Source organism: Tursiops truncatus, chromosome 4, assembly GCF_011762595.2.
Source record: "Tursiops truncatus isolate mTurTru1 chromosome 4, mTurTru1.mat.Y, whole genome shotgun sequence".
In the NCBI taxonomy this organism is placed as follows: Eukaryota; Metazoa; Chordata; class Mammalia; order Artiodactyla; family Delphinidae; genus Tursiops; species Tursiops truncatus.
Window position 1 is genome coordinate 95,154,412 of NC_047037.1, and position 18,470 is coordinate 95,172,881.

The 18,470-nt window shown below is 41.9% G+C and overlaps 2 protein-coding genes across 3 annotated transcripts in view; both read left to right on the forward strand.

Annotated features, from left to right (window-relative positions):
* The first annotated feature begins 7,867 nt into the window (after positions 1-7,867).
* Positions 7,868-12,510, forward strand: RPL24 (ribosomal protein L24). The gene is made up of 6 exons (XM_004313250.4): positions 7,868-7,941; positions 8,073-8,148; positions 8,684-8,794; positions 11,135-11,271; positions 11,690-11,753; positions 12,386-12,510. Exons 1-6 carry the CDS (start codon positions 7,937-7,939, stop codon positions 12,464-12,466), a joined length of 474 nt encoding a protein of 157 aa, XP_004313298.1. The 5' UTR covers positions 7,868-7,936; the 3' UTR covers positions 12,467-12,510.
* Positions 12,511-12,647: 137 nt separating this feature from the next.
* Positions 12,648-18,470, forward strand: part of ZBTB11 (zinc finger and BTB domain containing 11) — a 41,469-nt gene continuing 35,646 nt past the window's right edge. The window contains exon 1 of one of the 2 annotated variants that reach the window (XM_019922982.3): positions 12,648-16,789. In XM_019922982.3, coding sequence (XP_019778541.2) covers positions 16,480-16,789 — 310 coding nt within the window. In that variant the 5' untranslated portion in view covers positions 12,648-16,479. Of the gene's footprint in view, positions 16,790-17,303; positions 17,463-18,470 lie in introns of those variants that run through there. The other variant, XM_019922983.3, reaches the window with a different exon arrangement.

The window sequence follows — 18,470 nt, forward strand, 5'->3', positions numbered from 1 at the left end:
TTAGCAGATTCTTTGTGGAAAACATTTGAATCCACCATGTGTTGAGCCAGTGGTGTCAACAATAAACTTCATTTGTTCTTATGGGTTTACCATCATCAGCCCATGAATTTTTGTCAGAAATAGCAGCTGAATATCCTGACTTGCCCTACCACACAGTGTTTGATGACTTACCAGTGGTATCATTTTATTATTATTATTAATTTTTTTTAGCTCAGGGCCAAGATTGAAATTTTTTCAAATGAAAAGAACCTCCCTTAACCACTATTTTGGAACACTTATTGAATGGCTTTAAGATTCGTTTTTTGCTAATTTTGATCATGTGATGATGCTTCTTAACAAACTCAAGCTAAGGACAATGCAGCACTTACATGCAAAACTTATTCTGTGGTAAAGTCATTTCAATAATCACTAACATTATTTGATTCAAAAGTTAAAAAGGAAGCTGTCCATTCTCAAACAAATTTGCAGTGGTTATATTTTTCGAGCTCAAATTACAGTTTTAGTAGTGTTGTTGAGACCTCAATGCAAATGCAAAGAAAATTTCCATGTTTCAAGACCAATTTAACTGTGCATTTTGGAGCTTTCACTTAACTTTCAATTGGAAATAATTAATCTGACATGCTAAAAGGAAAATATCAAGAAAATAGTCTAATTCTATAATTGCCTTCCAAGAGATTAATATGTTCAATTTAAATCATATGTCCTTGGATTGATGGCAGTATTTGTCAGGGTGAAAAGACATTTTTCAAAGACCAAAGTTGTAAAATCTCATTAGAGATCAGGATTAACAGATTAATATTTGCAATTGATTTTGATGATAGGGAAATGTTAAAAGAAATGTTATCCTCCCCCTCCCCAAAAAGAATTTCATTCTTTTCTTTAGTAGATCTGTTTTATAAAAACGTACTCAATATTATTATATTTTAAATTTTGTCAATGGATATATTGTGGAAATTGGTTTTCTCTCTTGTTATAGAAATACTTATATAAATATTCTCAATTTTGCCTCTTAGCCCATGAAGCCTAAAACACTTAATATTTCCAAACCTCTGTTCTGGAGGAAATAAAATCTGAGTAGGAAATTAGCCAGTGAAAGGGAGGAAAGATTCCAGCCAAAGAAGACAGCTTGGGCACATGCGTGAGAACCAATAGAGTATGTGAACAGTACTAAGCAGTTATTGCATTCTGAATCATATAAATACCATGCTTCGTTCCTCTTGCATTTTTGAGCCAATCGGTAATACCAGTTTCTTCCAGAAGATGGCTCCCTTCATTTAGCCAAAATTTTATTATGAAACATTTCCAACATACAGAAAATTTGAAAGAACTTTACAGGGAACACTCATAAACCCACCACTTTGATTCTCTTATCAACATTTTATTATACTTATTTTATCACATATCTATCCCTCCCCTCCATCCATCTCGTTTTTTGATGTATCTCCCTATATACTTCAACAAGTATTTCATTAACTAGTGTTCAAAATTTATTTAGTTTCCTGTTTTTTTTAAATAATAGTTACGGTAATTCCCTGGCGGTCCAATGATTAGGATTCCGAGCTTCACTTCAGGGGGCACAGGTTCAATCCCTGGTCGGGAACTAAGATGGTGCATGCCGCGTGGTACAGCCAAAAAAAAAAAAAAAAAAAAGATATAAAGTAAAATTTACATGAATACTCAAATCTTAAATGGACATTCACTGAGTTTTGACCAACTGTGTTTAATTAACCCAAAATCCATAAAGACATAGAACATTACCATTAAAACAGAAAGTTCTCTCATACCCTTTCCCATTCAATAATTCCTCTCCCACCCAGAAGCAACCACTGTTCTGATTTCTTTTTCCATCATAGGTTAGATTTGTATGGTGTAGAACTTGATACACACAGAATCATACAATATGTACTTTTTTTTTTTGGTAAGGCTTCTTTCATTTAGCATAAGGTTTTGGGGACTCATGTTGATGAGTAAGTCAGTAGTTTATTCCATTTTATTTGAGTAGTAGTCCATTATATGAATATATATTATAGTTTGTCTATATATTCACATTTGATACAACACCGAGAGTGTTTCTTGTATGTATTATGAATAAAGATGATATAAACATTCTTGTATAAAGTGGGTTTTTGTTTGTTTTAAAAGTTTTTTAAATTACAAAATAATACAGGTGGTACTTATTCCTCCTATTTTCAGGATTGAATTGCGGGGCTTAAATCTTTCAATCCCTAAACACTTTATAATTGTTTGAAACTTTTTATCATGGAAAAGTAATTAAAAGAGTACATAACAGGACTTCCCTGGTGGCACAGTAGTTAAGAATCCACCTGGCAATGCAAGGGACACGGGTTTGATCCCTGATCTGGGAGGATCCCACATGCCGCGGAGCAACTAAGCCCATGCACCACAACTACTGAGCCTGCACTCTAGAGCCTGTGAGCCACAACAACTGAGCCCGCATGCTGCAACTACCGAAGCCCACGCGCCTAGAGCCCGTGCTCCACAAAGAGAAGCCACCGTGATGAGAAGCCCGGGCACCGCAATGAAGACCCAATGCAGCCAAAAATAAAGAATAATAATAATTTTTTTAATTAAAAAAAAAGTACATAACTATATAGACTATTGTGATGAACTCTCCTACACAACACCCAGCTTCAACTATTATCCACTTCTGGCCAATCATTTTTTTCATCCATGCCCTTACCCACTAGTCCCTTCCTCAGATTATTTTAAGGCAAATCCCAGCCATCCTGCTATTTCATCTGTAAATATTTAGTATGTATCTCTAAATTTCAATATAAGAACTCTTTTTTTTTATTAAACACACAGTACAATTACAATAGCTAAAGAATTGACAGTACATCTTAATATCAAAAGTCCAGTCAGTATTCAAATTACCCCTATGGTTTATCCAGCTTGGTTGTTCAAATCAGGCCTCAGTTAAAATCCATATGTTGCAATTAGTTGAGGAGGCTCTTAAATTTTTTTTAATCTATAGGCAGAGCCAGCTTCAAGTTGTGCAACCTATGCAGTCACACTGGGTCCCTTGCTCAGGGGTATCCCATGCTTGGAGTTTAATGCTCTGCTGTCGCTGTCTTGAAAGTCTTAATAATTGTATCCTTGCATTTGTGTTTTTTAAGTGAAGTATAATGGGACGATAGAGCATGTGCCTGGGGCTTGCCACCTCAGCTCCCTTGTAGGCCCACTCCTTGCAGCCTCCTCTCTTTCCAGGGATGGGTTCCAGAGGGCCGCTGGTTCTACAGTCCCTTGACTCACTCCTTCCCCTCCCCCTCAGCTCTCTCCAAAGCAGGCAGCACCATCATGCATTATGCCAGTTTGACATCTACCCAGGAGGATGGTGGAAGGAGATGGCTGGCTGAACTTCCCAGCAGCACTGAGGCAGTTCGTTGGTCCGGTGCCTCTAAGGAGGGGGACCTGAGAGCAGGTAGGCCTGGAATGTTCATGCACAATGTCAAGTCACAGGGCAGGACCCTGGGCACCTATGAGGGGCTGCATTGGCCCAGCGAATGTCCTTGCCTGAGAGAGCATGAAGTTAAATAGCAATTGAAAAAATATCATGAAAGGTCGAGAGATAGATTGCAGAAGAAAGGAAATAGCTTATTTTAGTACTTTAAGGACATCTTTTTCCTGCTTTTTGACAAAGGGACCCCATACTTTCATTTTACACTGGACCCTGCAAATTATTTATATAGCTGGTTCTGTTCATTCGTTCTTCTCTCTCTCTCTCAATTTTACATGATGTTGAAGAAATTAAGTCATCCTGTAGATGCCAGTTGCAACCATGTGGAGTCATTTCACATGTTCCTCTGTCCCCTATAATTTATATAATGGGTAGATATGAAAACTTGATTAGAGTTATATTTTTAAGAGAATTCTTTAAATTTTAATAATGCTTCATAATTTTAAAGAAAGATTCATAATTGTTCACTGAGTAATTTATTGATTGATTGATTGATTGATTTTGCGGTACGCGGGCCTCACTGTTGTGGCCTCTCCCGTTGCGGAGCACAGCCCCCGGACGGGCAGGCTCAAAGGCCATGGCTCACGGGCCCAGCTGCTCCGCAGCATGTGGGATCTTCCCGGGCCGGGGCATGAACCCGTGTCCCCCGCATCAGCAGGCGGACTCTCAACCACTGAGCCACCAGGGAAGCCCCACTGAGTAATTTTTAAACCTAGTTATTTTCTAATCTAGTTACTAGGCATTCCTTTCAAAGCCCTCCCTGAGGCCAATGCCTGAGAGTCTTGGGATTGATCAGCCTACTGGGAACTCTGATGATAGATTCTAAAAAGGCAGGATCCCTCCCCACAGCTGAGGAGAGAATGCTATTGGAAGAAAACACTAAGATTGGTGCCTAAGTCATTCCGAAGGCATTCGTGTTTACACATTCCTGTTGTTGTCTTATTTTAACTTTTTCTGCCTCTTAACGCTGTCAAAATTCTTCCATAGGCTTCTGTGAGATGACTGTCATGGATATCTATTTCCTTTCACCTCATCTGCTCAGCCTCCTTCAGTAGATTCTTTCTCCATTTCTCCTATCCCGTAAATATTAGTATTTCCTGATTCCTTTGGCTGACTCACTCTAGTCACTCTTTCTAGGGGTGGCAGACCCAGAGATGCCCTATCCAGATCCCTCTTCAAGCAAGAGCTTGAAGACATCATAGTTAGCAATGTCCTCCAGCTGTCAGCAGAGTCTGGCTCAGCTGCTGAGCACCACCTCACTTAGGTCATGAACTCCCTGGGTCAACCCACATCTGCTGACTAAGCAAGGTGGGGGTATAAAGAGAATTGATCATTTGACTCAAAAAGGGATACTCTGACAGGCAATAATTGTTCCAGAGCTCCTGGCAGGGTTGACTGGGGTTTAGTTGGGCCAGTAATGCATTTGCCTTCTTCTGCCTAACATTGCTTCCTCCTTCCTTTCATAGGACCTGGTCCCTAATAAATACCTTTTACTCTAAACATAGTCTCAGTAAGTGCTTCCAGAGAAGACAGCCTGTGACAGTAGGTGATGCTATCCCACATATTCTACTATCACCTATAGATCCATTACTCCTAAAATACATCCTATTCCAAACACTCCTCTAAACTTGTTTATCTTCCCACTACACAATTCCACCTTAACATCCTACGGGCATCGTGAACTTGGTCTTTCCCAAAGTGACCCTTTCCTCACAAACAGGCTCCTTCCTCTTATCTGTCTTCTTTTGACAAATGATACCGCTATTCACTAAGTCTCCATCTTCAAATTTTCCTTACTTCCTGCATTATCTATTGCTATGTTAACAAATTATTCCTAAAACAAAGTAGTTTAAAACAACAAACATTTATGATCTCACCGTTTTTATGGGTTAGGAATTCAAGAGGGTTTATCTGGGCGGAAACTGGAAGAGCAAGAAACATGTTCTACCCCAGAGCCTCCGGAGGGAGCACAGATCGCTTGACTTCAGCCTAGTGATACTGATTTCAGACTTCCAGCCTCTAGACCCATAAGAGAATACATTTGTCATGTTTTAAGCCATCAAGTTTGTGGTTATTTGTTACAGCAACCACAGGAAACTAATACAGCAGGAGACTATGTATAAAAGGTGAAGAAACAGTGAAGAGAATGCTCTGTTCTCAGGAAGTATATAGACGCCCAGAAAAGCACCAATTTTGGAGTGAAGCTGTCTTTTGCCTATGAAAGAGAAAGGATAAAGTCTGCAAAAATTTATGGATGGTGTTGGAAACTGTGCTTTATGACACTATATAAAATGCTTTTAGGGGTTTCTGTATAATTTCTTCTTATTATAAGAGTGTTTGAACACAATGTAAGGTGTGATACATACAAAGTGTTATAAAGAACCCTGAAATGCCAGCTCTAGGAAAGAGTAAAAGAGCTAAAATCCATAAGACCGAGTCTCCTGCTTTTCCTCCACGGAGTTAGACCAAAAATAATTTCGAGGACCGACAGAACAAAATCTTCCTAAAATGCTTGGGAAGGGACTATAAATTCTGGGGTTCTGTGAAGTAAACAGATCCAAAATCCTGCAGGTAGATCTTGGCTCCACCCTCTACTCACATCCAGCTCTGCCTTGTGGAGCTTGTAGAAGCCAGGACTATTCCAGAAAGATTTTTTTTTAAGTGATCAAACAATTTTATCACCAGTAATTTAAAACAAAGAAAGTTAGATGGATGTCAGAGTCAAGTTCAAAAACCATGGAAGCTGAGGTATCCATCTGCCTGTAGTCTATTTAGACAAAGTCTTCTAAGTATACCAGACACTCTCAACAGCTGGTCAGAGTTGGTCAGGCTGTCAAATTCCTTCCCTTTGCTTCTTTGGTTTTTCAACCCCATTCATATCTCTATTCATTCATTCTTGAGATTGTTTCCAACATATGTGCAGCTTTCTTAATATCAGTCAGCCACCTTGTTGGACTTTTTAAATCTCTTCAACCACCTATTTGCAGAACTTTTTAGGGTGCGTTGCTTATATAGAGAGTGTCCAGAAGAAGGAAATTTCCTACTCTACCCATTTTGAGTTCTTGTGGCTGGACTAATAATAAAATCAACACACAACAGATGAACAGGAGAAAAAGAAAATTAACCAAATTTAATTCATGTGCACAGAGGTCTCACAGAAATAAGTCCTAAGTAAGAAGTTGCAAAAGCAGGCAGCTTGTATATTTTTTAGACAAAGGAACAATAATTAGTAAGGAATTTAAGCAAAGTTTGGGCTTTGGGTAGTAAATTAGTATCAAAGTTTGTTTATACAAGCTTCTGTGCCCTGAATTCCCTATCTCTGGTAATAATGATGTCTTCCTACCTCCTGGTACAGTACAGCGAGAGAGTATGAGAGATTTATTTCCTGCTTCCAAGGGGACACAGAGGAGGGTCTAAGTATCCCTCTTGCACCTACCGGTTCTTAAGTAACATGAATGCAAAATATCCACTATGCCATTGAGGCATACTTTGGAGCAGCCTGCCAGTGGGCTCCAACAACAGCATAAACCGATCATTAGATTTGTTTCCTAGTCAAGTACTCCAGCCTCGCACACAATTCAAGGATTCTCTTTTGCCATTCCCCATCATTTGCTGAAGTACCGAGCATTACAGAAGGGGTCAAGCGATCCAGGCATCGGCCTTCCCGGTGGGCCCGGGCAGGGCTGCCTTTTCCAGAGAAGGGCTTTACCGTTTCCTGAGCAACCACCGGCCGCTACCCCCACACCCCCGCCTCTAGGTAGCAGCCGGCAGCCTGGCAATCGACCGCCACCGGCAGTCGTCATTTTGCAATGCTTCGGCGCTTACTTAATATAGAGTTTGTAAACTAAATGAATTAATGTATGCATATGATTTAGCACGAGTCCTGGCACACAGAAAGAGAACACTCAACGAACGTTAATTATAATTAATGCAAAACGCCATCAAGCACAATTCCATTTGCACGGCCTCAGAGACAGTTCAGATGTCCTTATTTTTTTGCAAATGTGGAAACTATTACAATTTAATTTTGTTAGTTAAGGAAATGGGCCAGCACAGAAGGCAAAATATGATTTTAGGTTTTACCTAATTGGTATTCATCTATACATCACTAAACTATAAGAGGGAGGGGAGAGAGGAGCCTCTTCTCTTTACCTCACGTTCCCTGCAGTAGGACGAAGCTCTAGGAGAGACGACAGAATGACTCAGAAAGCAACTGCCTGCCTGTCCCTCCCTCCCCGCCTGTAGAGCCTTAACGGCCTCTAGCGCAGTTACTCCAGAGGCAGACGGCCACCGGGGAACTCTAGACGTGTCTCCCCGGCGAGGTGACGTCATCACCGAACGCCGGGGTTAGGGAAGAGAATTGTGGGAGGAGATTGCTTTCCCACGACCTTATAAGGGCTTTTCCCATGATCCTTTCCTTCTTTTCGCCATCTTTTCTTCTCGCCGGCGCTAGCAGCAATGAAGTAAGCAGGAACCTTATATCCCAATCCTCTTGCATCTTCGGGCAAAGGGCCTCTCCGGCATCCCAGGCATGGCTTCTTCTTTCCGAAGATATCCCCTACCCCACCTAATGTGCTTTCGCTTTTCGTTACAGGGTCGAGCTATGCAGTTTCAGCGGGTACAAGATCTACCCAGGACACGGGAGGCGCTACGCCAGGACCGACGGGAAGGTGAAAGGCCGCTTGGGCTAAACGCACCTTTGCTGCTAAGGAAAGACCGGTCTCGTTCAGTCTAGGCGGGATCCTTCACCACATCACCCTTGGTCCCTGAAAAGCTTGTTCCGGGGACCCTGTGTGCAATGATTGTTAGGATCAGAAACCTCTAAGTGAATCAGTCTTGAGCTTTGATCGAATGTAAATCAGGTCGGAAGTTAGGAGCTTGTGTAACATTAATGTTCCAGTGTAAGGGCAGTGGGCCACCGGGGTATTTGGCTATTTTATGGGCACCAGGTCCTTTTGGAATCTCGGGAGGGACAGGAGTTAGATGCCTTCCAGAATTTGACACCCAACTGTCTTCTGCGTTATGAAGTTAGGTTTGTCTACTCGAGAAAAGACAGGGCGAAACGCAGAGTTTCCTGCCAGTTCTGTGATACAAGCCTTTTGGTCTGTATGGGCCTCAGTTTTGTAAAATGAGAGGATAGAATTAGAATATTAATTCACTAGTAATTTCAAGCTCAAGACTCCTACTTTGAACTTGTCACGACAGGTTTTCCAATTTCTTAATGCAAAATGTGAGTCGGCATTCCTTTCCAAGAGGAATCCTCGTCAGATCAACTGGACTGTCCTCTACAGAAGAAAGCACAAAAAGGGACAGTCGGTAAGTGAAATGCACTTTCATGTTGTTGAAACTCTGAGCATCATTTACTGCTTTTTAAAATTAAATGAGACAGTGTGAAAGTACTTCTAACTGAAAAGCATCAGACAGTGAAGTGAAAATGATTGATATAAAGAGTGCCTCCTTATACATCTTAGGCTCACAGTAAAAATATCAAGTTGAAATTTGAAAGCATTCCCCCTTCCAGAGTTAGGTAAATTACATTAAGCTCACTTGGGTTATAGTGCACCATTAAAGTGTTTAAGATGTTCAAGTGGTGGCAACTAAATAGTTCTGTGAAAACTTGGTATTGGTTATAATGCTTATAGAATTATTCCCAATGTAGGTATCATATTGTGGAGTCTTCCAGCATATTAGTTCTTAAAACTGGTTGTGTTTTTTGAAGTGGTCTTTTAGGTTGTTGAAACAGATTTTTCAGAAAAGGTTTGAGTGTCATGGCAAGAGAATTAGTATTCAGGAGGCTTGTGAATATTTAGTGAGTGAGCACTTCCTGGGTGAAAGACATGGCTAGGTATTATGGGAGTTCAGAGGAAGGAAAAATTCTAAATAGGGGGATGTGACATACCCAGTAGGGTGGCCGTTATCCAAACGGGGGTGGGGGTGGGAGGAATTACAAATGTTGGTGGGGATGTGGAGAAATTGGAACCCTGTGCATTGCTGAATGAAGATGGTGCAGGCACTGTGGAAAGTGGTTTGGCAGTTTCTCAAAAAGTTAAAGAGAATTACCGTCATATGATCTAGCAATTCCATTTCTAAGTCTATATACGCAAAAGAATTGTAAGCAGGGACTTAAACAGATTACTTGTACACTGATGTTCACGGTGCTGTTATTCACAGTAGCCAAAAGGTGGAAACAACCAAATGTCCCATCAGTGGATGAATGGATAACTAAATGTGATAAATACATACAGTGAAATATTATTCAGCCTTAAAAAGCTGACAGGCCTGACATTATGCTAAGTGAAATAAGCCAGACACAAGAAGACAAATATTGTATGATTCCACTTTTATGGGGTACCTAGTTGTGGACAAATTCATAAAGACAAAGTAGAGGTTACCAGGCAGGACTAGGGGGGAAGGTGGAATAGGGAGCTATTATTTAATGGGTGCAGAGTTCGTTTTGAATTATGAAAAAAGTTCTGGAGATGGAAGTTGGTGTTTGCACAATATTACAATGCCACTGAATTACACACTTAAAAATGCTTTAAAATGGTCAACTTACTGTTATATATATTTTACCACAATAAGAAAAATATTTTTTAAATGGATTTGAGGTAAGAAAAATATAAACAGGTAAATACTGGCATTTTCTACAATAAAATTTCACCTCTGTATAAAGTTTAAAGTATTGGTAAAACGAGCATTTTGGTTAACCACAAATGTGCCCTCTTTTCTCCATATGTCCTGTTTAAAAATTTTAAGATATTTTGCGTATCCCTGCTTTAATAAATAGTTCGTTTTATTTTTTCTTGGACTTAGAGATGCACACAAGATCTTTTTTCTCACAAGCACTGTAGCATAGGTTTCAGTATAGAATCTGCAGCAGATGTGTGAATTGTACTGTCTTGATTCCCAGACATTCCCTACATTTGGTGGCTTTCCTGTCTTAGATCATCTTCTAACTTGACTATTTCTCCCAGTGTCAATACTTGGAGTAAAAACAAAATAGAGTTGAGGTTTGATAATTTTTTTCCGAAAGCACATTCTTTATCATAAAGTCTTGTTAAGATCACTTTTAAAGTACTATTCAGTTAACTTCCTTAGAGTTTAACTTTCTGTTCTTCTAAATAATGGCCAGGATTTGTAATAGATGGTTTAACCAATCCATAATCGGAAAACTTATCTGTGTATTGTAGTATTTTACATATAGATACTTTAAAAATATATATTTGTATGTATATTTCATTTCAAATAATTGCATGGATTATTTTTGGTCTTTTTTTTTTTTTTTTTTTGCTGCACTGTGCAGCATGTGGGATCTCAGGTCCCCAACCAGGGATTGAACCTGGCAGTGAAAGCCCAGAGTCATAACGACTAAGCCACCAGGGAACTCCCTGGTTGTATATTTCTGTGGTCTGAATTGTGTTCCCCCCCAAATTCATATGTTGAAACTGAGCCTCCAAGGTGATGGTTAGGAGGTGGGACCTTTGGGAGGTGATACAGTCATGAGGGCAGAGCCCTCATGAATGGAATTAGTGCCCTTATAAAAAAGGCCCGAGAGAGAGCTCATTTGCCCCCTTCTGACATGTGATATATTTCATTTCTTCCCGACATTCATGAAGCAAGGTTGCTAAGTGTGGTCCCCATCTTTTTGTTCTGTAGGAAGAAATTCAAAAGAAAAGAACCCGCCGTGCAGTCAAATTCCAGAGGGCCATAACTGGTGCATCTCTTGCTGATATAATGGCCAAGAGGAATCAGAAACCTGAAGTTAGGAAGGCTCAACGAGAACAAGCTATCAGGTGAGGAAGCTTTCATTATGAGCATTTCAGCTGTTGGAATGGATTTTAGGTTATGTTTGGGTTTATAGGCACAGAAATCTTAATCTCATGTTATTTTGTGTTGTGTTACTTGCATCTGTATAGGAATTGTGAAATTGTAAACACTCATGTTTAATAATACAGAAGTTTATACTATAGTCTAAATGATTTGTTGAAATTCTATATGCAATTATAAAGATACTGTACAATTTCTAACAAATGTTAAGCTGACTTGGTGGTTAATGACATTTGTTAATAAATCCTTTGGATTTATCATACAAATAATTGCAGGTGGGGAAGGAATATGTTAATTCTACTTTTCCCAAACACTAGCCTCTTGTTAATAGACTATACCCTTAAGGAGTAAAGTGCTTTGCTTATGTTATTTTTAACCCCACAGGGCTGCCAAGGAAGCAAAAAAGGCTAAGCAAGCATCTAAAAAGACAGCAATGGCTGCTGCAAAGGTAATTGTGGGATTATCTTGGATTTCTCATTTAAAGCAACAGAAAGATTTATTTTTAATCCAAATTGTGGTAAATGAAAGTTTCAGTTTTTTTAAGGAATTTAGTTCAAGGCTCTAATGGAAATGATGTCCATAACTGATTTCTGAGTGAGTGATTCCGGTCTCCAGAGAGGTCCCTTTGCTAAAGCCAAATGCGTATGTTAGTGCTATATAGAAATAGAAAGGGGGAAAATAAAGGTGTTTTAAAGTTTATTTTGAAATAATTCTAGATTTTCAGTAAAATTTTCTATAATTGTACAGAATTTACCCAGCTTTTATCAGTGTTAATTTCAATAACCATAGTAAAAATTTCAAACCAAAAAATTAGCATTGGTCCTTCTTCTGTTCTTAGGATACAGTTCAGGGTCCCACACTGCATCTAGTTGTGTCTCTTAACTCCTTCAATCTGATATCTTTGTCTTTCGTTTATATTTCATATAAAGGTGGACTTCATAATATTAGGAACACAGATAATTAGGAAAGCAGTCTAGGAAACAAACAGAATCTGGGCATAAGAGAGCAGTGATTGGGGGAAAAAAACCAAAACAAAAGCTCACATGGAATAATGCCACATAACATATTGTCTTTTTACAGGCTCCCACAAAGGCAGCACCTAAGCAAAAGATTGTGAAGCCTGTGAAAGTTTCTGCTCCCCGTGTTGGTGGAAAACGCTAAGTTGGTAGCTTGGATTTTTAAATAAAGATCTGACTATAACTAGATTGTGGTGGAATTTTTACTCCTAAATTAGGCATGTTCAGCCTACACAGTAATAGCTAAACCACACAGTTAGGAATTTAAGAGCTAGGTGGGTTTTTTTGTTTTAATAAATTATTTATTTATGGCTGCATTGGGTCTTCTTTGCTGTGTGGGCTTTCTCTAGTTGCAGTGAGCAAGGGCTACTCTAAGTTGTGGAGCATGGGCTCTAGGCACGCGGGCTTCAATAGTTGTGGCGTGTGGGCTCAGTAGTGTGGCTCACGGGCTTAGTTGCTCCGCGGCATGTGGGATCTTCACAGACCAGGGACCGAACCCGTGTCCCCTGCATTGGCAGGTGGATTCTTAACCACTGCACCACCAGGGAAGTCCAAGAGCTAGGTATCTTTTAAAGAGTTCATTTCTTGGGAATAGTGCCTCCTAATGTAAGCCTCTTGGAGAGATGTTAAGCAAGATGATGTAAATAAAATAAGATCTATATGGTTAAATGCAAGCTTTGCTCAGCTGAGGCTATAAGGGCATGTTACAGACTGCATTGTCTAAACTTTTTTTGTTACATAGCTACAAGTACTAGGATGTTGCATAGATTTTAGCCAGGTTGATTGCTAAAAGATGCATTTTTTTCTTCTGTCTGCAGAAAGGAAGCCTTCTTAATGAGTTATTTTCTTGTTAAATTACCCTTCTCCATAATAGACACATTTATTTCATATTGGGGATGCCTTTTGGTTCACTAGTATCTCACCTTTTAACGATTAGCTTATAGCTGAGTTAAAACTACTTAGAACTATCACCTGTATAATCTGCTCTTGCTTCCAGAAAATAAGCTTAAATGAATACAATTTCTTTTACATAAATGGGGTAAGGAAAATAGTAATTGTAATTGTTGTTAAGAATAGGCTTACAGGGCTTCCCTGGTGGCGCAGTGGTTGAGAATCTGCCTGCCAATGCAGGGGACACGGGTTCGAGCCCTGGTCTGGGAAGATCCTACATGCTGCGGAGCAACTGGGCCCATGAGCCACAATTACTGAGCCTGCGTGTCTGGGGCCTGTGCTCCGCAACAAGAGGCCGCGATAGTGAGAGGCCTGTGCACTGCAATGAAGAGTGGCCCCCACTTGCCTCAACTAGAGAAAGCCCTTGCACAGAAACGAAGACCCAACACAGCCATAAATAAATAAATTAAAACTTAAAAAAAAAAATTGGCTTGCACTTCTTCAAAAAGCAGATCATCACGTACCACACTGTGCTAAGTTGCAAGGAAACGATGAACAAGGTACATCCTCTTGAGAAACATGCTTTTTATACATAGGAATAGTATGTGAAGGTAAAATACATCAACACTGCCCCTCACCTCCATTCTATCCAGAGTGATGGAATTAATGATTATATCTGGTGCTTGTTAAATTCAGGCATTGGTCTAGGTGTTGGGGATAAAACAGTCTTTGGAGGACTTGAAAACTGAAAAGGTTTATAAAGTAAATATACATATACAAGGTAAGCTGGTTGGCTGGCTTTTGCTTAGATTTTGTTTGGGGAAAAAACCCTTTTTATTGTGATTTTTAAAAAATACATGAAAAAAGAGGTCATGCAGCTGTGAACAGAGAAAGCTTAAAAGCCAGTCAAAATACCCAACGTGAATGCAGAGCTACATGTTCTTACTTCTGAACACAATAAAATGTCCCCTTAAAAGCACTGCTTTTTTCGTCTAAATGCCTTAAAATGGAACTGCCCATTCTGATTACCTTTGAGTCCTGAACAGCTTGCAGCTCAGGACAGTATAAACACTAAATACTTGTTCTCACAGGACAGCAAGTTTAGCTTTTCTCAGGAAGACCACTGGACCACGTGTAAAACATTTTACTAAAACATTTCTCTATTGGCCCAAAGGCACAGAGGAGAATCCCAAGTTTCAGTGGACTTCTCAGGGTTTTCACGGGGTGTGTTTTGATAGAAACTGATTTGGGTGTGGAGGGATTTCGACTAACTTAGCTTCTCTTAGCCATGTCCACAACTTGTTTACTTAAAATTTTAATCTACTTACATTAAATTTAGTTTTTTTAATGTGTTTTCTTTAAAGGTTTATTTTTAATTTTTATTTTTTTGGCTGCATCGGGTCTTAGTTGCGGCACGTGGGCTCTTAGTTGTGGTGGTGGGTTTTCTCTAATCTAGTTGTGCGCAGGCTCCAGAGTGCATGGACTCTAGTTTGGGCAGGCAGGCTCTAGCTGAGGTGGGCGAGCTCAGTAGTTGTGGCATGCAGGCTTAGTTGCCTCGCGGCATGTGGGATCTTAGTTCCCTGACCAGGGATCGAATCCGCATCCCCTGCACTGCAAAGCGGATTCTTACTACTGGACCACCAGGAAAGTCCCACATTAAATTTAGTTTTAAAGGAAGTCTATTTCACAGCAAAACTGGTGGTGCTGGCCCAGCACATATACATCCCTTGGAGGGTGGATTTGGAAATCCATTCTGGGTGCCCCACCCCTTGGGAGCAGGGGTGTGTCTCCATCTTCTAATTCCTCCCTCACCCAGCTGTAGTCTGTGGAATGAGTGGCCCTAAGGCCTGGTAGTTCTATCTTTCCTCAGGGCCTGGGAGCTCATGTACCTACAGCTAGAATGTTCAACTGCCTCAAACAACCGGGCCGTTTGGAAATTCCTGCAATCCCCACCCCCAAGTGCCGGGGAACTGAGTGCATCCCGCTTTTTTTTTTTGTTTTAATTATTTCATTTATTTAGGTTGCGCTGGGTCTTAGTTGCGGTTCGTGGGCTCCTCTGTTGTGGCATGCAAACTCTTAGTTTGCATGTGGGATCTAGTTCCCTGGCCAGGGATAGAACCCGGATCCCCTGCATTGGAAGTACGGATTCTTAACCACTGCACCACTAGGGAAGTCCCGCATCCTGCTTTTTGAGCCCACTGTTCTCACCATCTGTCCACACCTATCTCCAAAGGGTCACCTCACTCTGACTGCAGACTCTAGGCTGGGAGAGGAGAGGGTTGGCCCAGAGTTTTCAGGCTCCAATAAAGCACCGCGCAGTCTGAGCCGCCTCGGCCTTTTGTGCATTCAGTATATGTTGGGTGTAAAATGGAGAATTTTTTCCCCTAAGTTTATGTAAAAATATATGCCAATAAAGCTGTAAGAAAACACTGCTAGCTGATCTTCCTCACTCCTTGCCAACATGACTACCTTCATAGGTAAAAAATCGTCAATACATAAGCTGATCATTCCAGAAAAATGACTATTCCATGGGTAGTTAGGAACCAGCAGTCGCTTAGAAATTACATTAACTCCTATCACGGAGGGATTTAGATTTTATAACACTTAACTGGAAGCTACATTTTCATTAGAAAGGGCTTTCTTTAGTCTTACATCCAGTGGCTAATATTATACTAGGGGCCTCAAAATCTGGCGCTTTTATGTTGTCGGGTGTCTTAAAAACGTAGGCGGGGTCAAAAAGACTCCTTTACACCTTGGGGTATTTCCGACGGGATTAACAACTGCCCACCACCGCCTCCTACACGTGCTCAGATCCTGGGAAAGAAGGGAAAAGCAAAAAGGGAAACTGCCAGGACTTAAGATGTCTGCTCAAAACCACTTCGATTTCCCAGGAAGGGCCTACCCGCTACCAAAATGTCCGTCCGCAGTCCTAACGTCACTTGGTCGGCTAGATCAAGCTAGAAAGCCATTGCGCTCCAATCAGGTCTTAGCCCCCTCACCCACTGCCCTTGATTTACGTCACTTCCGGTGGTGCAGCAGCCATTTTGTCAGTCGCCAGCGGATCCCGCGCGCTGGAGAAGTGCAGTTCCTCTTGGTTACCAACTCGTCAGTTCTCCCTCCACGGTGCGGGCGCCCTCGAAGAGCACTCACCACAGACACAGCCAGTCCTCCCTACAGTGCCGCCACTGCTGTTGCATCCGCCCGGAACTAGTGCGCTGTCTTCCTCCCTTGCCACTGACAGGCGCCCTCGGGGAGCCGCCGTCAGCGATGTCAAGCGAGGAAAGCTACCAGGCCATCCTGCGCTACCTGACGAACGAGTGCGAGCCGTACGCGCCGGGCACCGAGGGTAATGTCAAGCGTAAAATCCGCAAGGCGGCCGCCTGCTACGTGGTGCGCGACGGAACGCTGTATTACCAGCGGAGGCAGCGGCACCGCAAGACCTTCGCCGAGCTGGAGGTGGTGCTGCAGCCCGACCGGCGCCGGGGGCTTATCGAGGCTGCGCACCTAGGCCCGGGCGGCACTCACCACACCCAGCATCAGACCTGGCACGACTTGTCCAAGACGTACTGGTGGCGAGGTAAGACCTCGCTCGCGGTAAGGGGGAGGGCGGGCGGCTTGCTCCCAGAAAAGGCCCGCAGCCAGAGGCGGGCCTGTCTGGGCACCCGCGAGTGTGAGGGTCCGGCACCCTCCTCCCGGACGCTGCTCGCGGGCCCAGCCTAGCCCGTGCCCGGCGGCGGAGCAGCTGCCAGGCGGAGCCGAGAGGGTGGGGGACGCGAAAGGAGCCGCACTTCCCACAGGAAGGAGGCCGGGGAAGCTGGGGGCGGGCCCTGGCCCGGGGTGGGGCGAAGGGGGCTTCGCCGGGGGCCGGCCCAGCCGCGGGGAGGGGCCGGGACGCGCGGGGTGCGCTGGGCCCGCCTCCTTCGGCGGCGCGGGAGGCGGTGGCTTCTTCCCTTTGCGGACGCTTTTGGGCGGCCGTTGCAGGTGCAGTGTGTGTGCGTTTAAAAATTCTGTTTGTGCGGATGGTTTGGGAGCGGCGCGGTCCGCCCAGAGCCCGGCCGCTTTCTGCAGTGCGTTCCGCTAGGGTGTTGGCCAGCGGGTTTGAGCTTCTGCTGATCCGCTTGCCGGGGTTCCTCTTTGTGCTACTGCGGCGTGAATAAGGAATCATACAGTTGTGTGCAGAAGTGATTTCGAGTGACTGTGTGGAAACAGTCATTTGAGCCTAGTTTTTAGGACAAGAATTTTAAAAGCAGGTACTCTCAATTCTGGGTATTTTAATATTCTTCCGTTTGCCGTAGTGAAGAGCGATTTGGACACTGTGAGGCACTGTGTATACCCCAGAAAAGATGAGGTTTCTGGGACTGTTATGGTTCGGGAGTGTGGCTTTAAAGTTTGACTCCTTGGGAACCAGGTTAGGGAAGGAGAGAAAGGGTCCTTCGGGTTTTTGTTTTTGTTTTTTACCGTCCTCACTCTCCAAAAAGTTGATGAATATTCAAATCGTTTATAATTTGTAAAAGTTTGCAGGCCTATAGAATAGGTTTCGTCAGGAACGATTCCGTATGGTTCTGCAGAAATTAACTTATGGAACTTAATCTGTGAGTAAGGAAGTTAGACTACTGAATATGAACTTTTCTGGACAGGTCTTTTTGCATCTTAAATAATTTTTTCGTGTTTTCAAAAACAGTCCAGCTCTCTATATTCTTCTTAAAAGCTTTTCCTTATTTTATATTTTAAACCAATATCTGACTTAAATTCCTATAGCGACATGACTGAAGGGTAAATATGGAGTAATTGCTGCATTTTGTTAGGATTGATTTGGTCAGACATAGTTTTGTTGAACAAATGTCTCAGGTTTAATATTTTATGACATGTTAAAACGATAATTATAGCTAAAGATAACACGGATCAAGCTTTTACATGCAGGCATAGTGCTGAGCACTTAATTTATTTTTACATAGTATTTAATCCTCATCAAACCTTGTAAGATGAAAACATTTGTCTCTGTTTTACAGATGGGAAAACTAAAAGCACCAGGAGCTGACCTTTGGGATTTCAAACTTTTCTTAATCACTATTATATGGTGCTAAATGGGCTTAGTGTTCAGAATTTTCCTTCCCTAAATTGATTATCTGTGAGTGATAATCTAATCCAGTATTTTGTTTGTTTGATTTTTGTTTTAGTGTGCAGTGTCTTAAAAGACAAAAAAAAAAACAAACCTGGGACTGTGTTGATGTTTATTTTTTTTAATGAGAGATACATTT

Excerpts from the sequence above, each read along its gene's own strand:
- RPL24 (XM_004313250.4), top strand. Across the intron at positions 8,149-8,683 it reads ACGCCAGGACCGACGGGAAG|GTTTTCCAATTTCTTAATGC; the intron begins GTGAAAGGCCGC and ends TTGTCACGACAG. Across the intron at positions 11,754-12,385 it reads CAGCAATGGCTGCTGCAAAG|GCTCCCACAAAGGCAGCACC; the intron begins GTAATTGTGGGA and ends GTCTTTTTACAG.